This window comes from Rhipicephalus sanguineus, chromosome 3 (assembly GCF_013339695.2).
Source record: "Rhipicephalus sanguineus isolate Rsan-2018 chromosome 3, BIME_Rsan_1.4, whole genome shotgun sequence".
Taxonomy (NCBI): domain Eukaryota; kingdom Metazoa; phylum Arthropoda; class Arachnida; order Ixodida; family Ixodidae; genus Rhipicephalus; species Rhipicephalus sanguineus.
In genome coordinates this window covers 202,905,151-202,908,449 of record NC_051178.1, presented here as the reverse complement: position 1 = coordinate 202,908,449, position 3,299 = coordinate 202,905,151, and the positions used below count along the sequence as shown (strand labels likewise).

General features: G+C 44.5%; 1 protein-coding gene across 1 annotated transcript; it reads right to left on the bottom strand.

The window, feature by feature from the left end:
• Positions 1–1,627: 1,627 nt before the first annotated feature.
• On the bottom strand, positions 1,628–2,239 carry LOC119386260 (putative cyclin-dependent serine/threonine-protein kinase DDB_G0272797/DDB_G0274007). The gene has a single exon (XM_037653588.2). The coding sequence runs from the start codon at positions 2,237–2,239 to the stop codon at positions 1,628–1,630; it is 612 nt and encodes a 203-aa protein (XP_037509516.2).
• Positions 2,240–3,299: the final 1,060 nt, after the last annotated feature.

Genomic DNA, 3,299 nt, shown 5'->3' with positions numbered 1-3,299 from the left:
ATTCCTCCAGGGTCGAGCAATGCTTCAATATAGCTTGCTGAATCATAGGAATACAAACGTAATGTTTATTAGACTGCTATAAAAGCGGAGCCAACACTGGAACTAAACTACAGACGTTAATCTGATATGACTATTGTATCGTAGGAGTAGACGTCGTAGGAGTATCATGTAGTGTTCATTGCTTTTTTGTAAAATCAGATAGCCAGCACCACAACCATAATTGGCGTTGCACCGATATTACGCCTGCGTAGGCTGTTTTTCCAAACCAGTTTATAGACCTCGCGTGGCTCAGTGGTAGAATACCTGATTGCCACACAGAATGCTTGGGTTCGATTCCTGCTGGGATCCTAATTTTCACTCTTTCCAATCGTTGAGTCAACGCTGCCGATATTGGTTTTCCTTAATGCTCTAGCATTTAAGTTACCAATGTCTGTTCTCGCCGTTCCTGGGTAGATATAAACTGTCAATCACCTGTGGCGCATACCCGTACACCACGGCCCGTGGTAAACGAGTATGTGCCACACGTGTCTAGTGGAAAGGGTTTGACGACGTACACGACAGGATTTTACCGTTATTCATGTCATGACCCGGTAATCATATTCGTCAAATCATCTTACCCTCCCATGCAAATTTTGGGCTACACCAAGTTAAGGAGGCGATCATGAGAGCACCCAGACGTAGGCGGCTAGATAGATAGATAGATAGATAGATAGATAGATAGATAGATAGATACGTAGATAGAAACGCTCAAAGTGCCAGAGGTTCGCTAAGAAATGCTTCGCATTTAAAAAGTCATGGAAGCAGGTGATTGCTTCACGAGGATGTCACCAATTTCATTAGAGCGAAAAAAGCCGTTTTACTCAAACGCGATTGCGCACCGATGAACTGTGACTGTGCGCTGTGTATAATAGCGCCATGTTTTTATCGATTAGTTATCATTCGAAGTTATCAGTGTGTGCCACACACACACACACACACACACACACACACACACACGCACGCACGCACGCACGCACACACACACACACACACACACAAACACACACACACACACACACACGTACACACGCACGCACAAGTACTGCTGATATCTATGCGTAAATGCGACATCAATCACTATTTCTGAAAGCAAACGTATAACATGTGCTTGCCCTTTCGTATTGCCGCGGGAAGTCGAAAGCAATGGGCGATTCTTCAACGCTCAAATCATATCTGAAATCGCCACTTTCGTGTTCCGGAAAGCTGGCACTGCTCGATGCATTGTAGGACAACATCGCCAGTTTCTCTTTTCTGGCATTAGCATCACGTGTAGTGTGTTTATTTTGTGGCGAGGTGCATTATGAGATCATCGTGCCCGTTAAAGAAAGCAGCAGCCATCCGATTCGGTTTCGACACATCGTTTTTCATTATTTAAATCTAATGAGCTTCTAAGCAAATTGAAGGACCTTACCTATTACAAGATTGCTAATGCCGTTCAAAAAATGGCGATATCCTAATATATTTAAAAGAAGGACGGAGTCCACGTTTAAGGACACTTTGACACTAAGCCTGACTACACAACGAAGACGAGCTGGTTTGTGGGCCCCTATACTTTGATGGTTTACTTTTCATGCCACTAATAAAGAAATTAAGCTGAAGAAAATAAGCTCACCCTAGCTCCTTTAATTGGGCGGCTTCTCTTCGTATCTCGCTGGCTAATTGTGCTGGTGGCTGTTGTGCGCGCCAGTTGTCTGGTGTCGGACACTGAGAGATACTTGTCTGTTGACGTGCGCTTCAGGCAGCTGCGTGGCAGTTGTTGATGTGGTTGCTGCTCGTGTCGCTCTTCTTGTTGCATTTGGTGAGGCTGGTGCTGAGCCTGCTGCCACGATGGTTGCTGCCCCTGTTTCTGTTGTCGTTGTTCCATCTGCTGTTGCTCAGGCTTCAGGTGAGATTGCTGTTGAGACAGCTGCTGCGCTTGCTGCTGCGGCTGTTGCTGCGTTTGACGATGACGCTCCTGCTGTCGCTGAGGCTGTTGATCATGTTGTTGCTGTAGCTTCTGCTGTTGTTCTTGCGTCCTTTGCAGTTGTTGCTGAGACTGCTGCTGTTGTGGTTCGTGCCGTTGCTGCTGATGCTGCTTCGGTTGCTCCAGTTGCAGGTGGTCCTTCTGCTGTGGCTGCTTCTGTTGGGACCTTTCGGTTAGTTCTGCCTGGTGCGCTATGCTGGATCGCTTTCCCACAGAACCTTTGCCATTGGAGGCCATTGTTTGTACTCTGTGCCTGTGGAAAAGACAAATGAAACAAAAAGCAACACTGCAGTGGTGTCCGTGCGCATACGTCTTACACAATTGCAGCTTGCGACACCAACTCTATATCAATATTCATGAATCGGGCAGCAAATTGTATGCCTTATACTACTACTAAGGTATCTTCATATTGTGCTATGTCTAAAGAAGACTCGACATAAGAGTAGCATTTGTACCAGTACCGCCACACATTGACAGCAGTGAAAATTTCTGATAAATGTTAGCGTTTCCCCTTCGCAGAGAAATTTGCAGATTACAGATATACAGAAGTTTGCAAAGCACTAGTGTTGATCCGCAGTCAATTTAGTGACTTGGCACGTATGCTAGGCAGGTTTTGTTTCGTTAGCGACATCGACGCAATAAGAAATACAGTGGACCCTGGATAGGTAAACCTCACTCAAATCAACATGTAGGGAAAACGGATCAAGTGCATCAAATCTGATTGGTCACTACATTCGGTTAAGCTTCGGGCAAACAAAGCTTCTAGTAAACTTACGTAAAGTGGAACTTGAACTGAAACTGCCCCATGTCATTCGTTCACTACACCACACATTGAACAGAAATGAAGACAGTTAAAAAGTTATGGCATATTTTTATGCCAAACAGTCAAATAAATCAAATCCAGCATTCGCACTGCTGTGACATTATCAGCTGTTCTGTGGTGTTCACGCCGCCTAGTTCTCGCGTTCCTGCCTGAATCTGTAAAAACTGATCTCAGAGGAAGAACAACCGCATCGGAAGGACTTTGCAGCCACATCACTACCACAGCTTTCTTCACGCAGCCGAAATATAGTGATATTATTTGCGTAAACGTGAAGGACAATGACATCATTTCCTCCTTTCATTTATTCTTTCAATTGCTCTGATGACAGTATTGAAGGAATGCTCGCAGCTGTTCGTCACGCATGCGGTGATTCAGCAAGGTAATAGTAAAAATACTGTTAATGTTCTAGTGCGTCGTATTTTTATCTTATTTTTATAAGATAAAAATAGGCATTTAAAAGTCTGCAGCATTAAT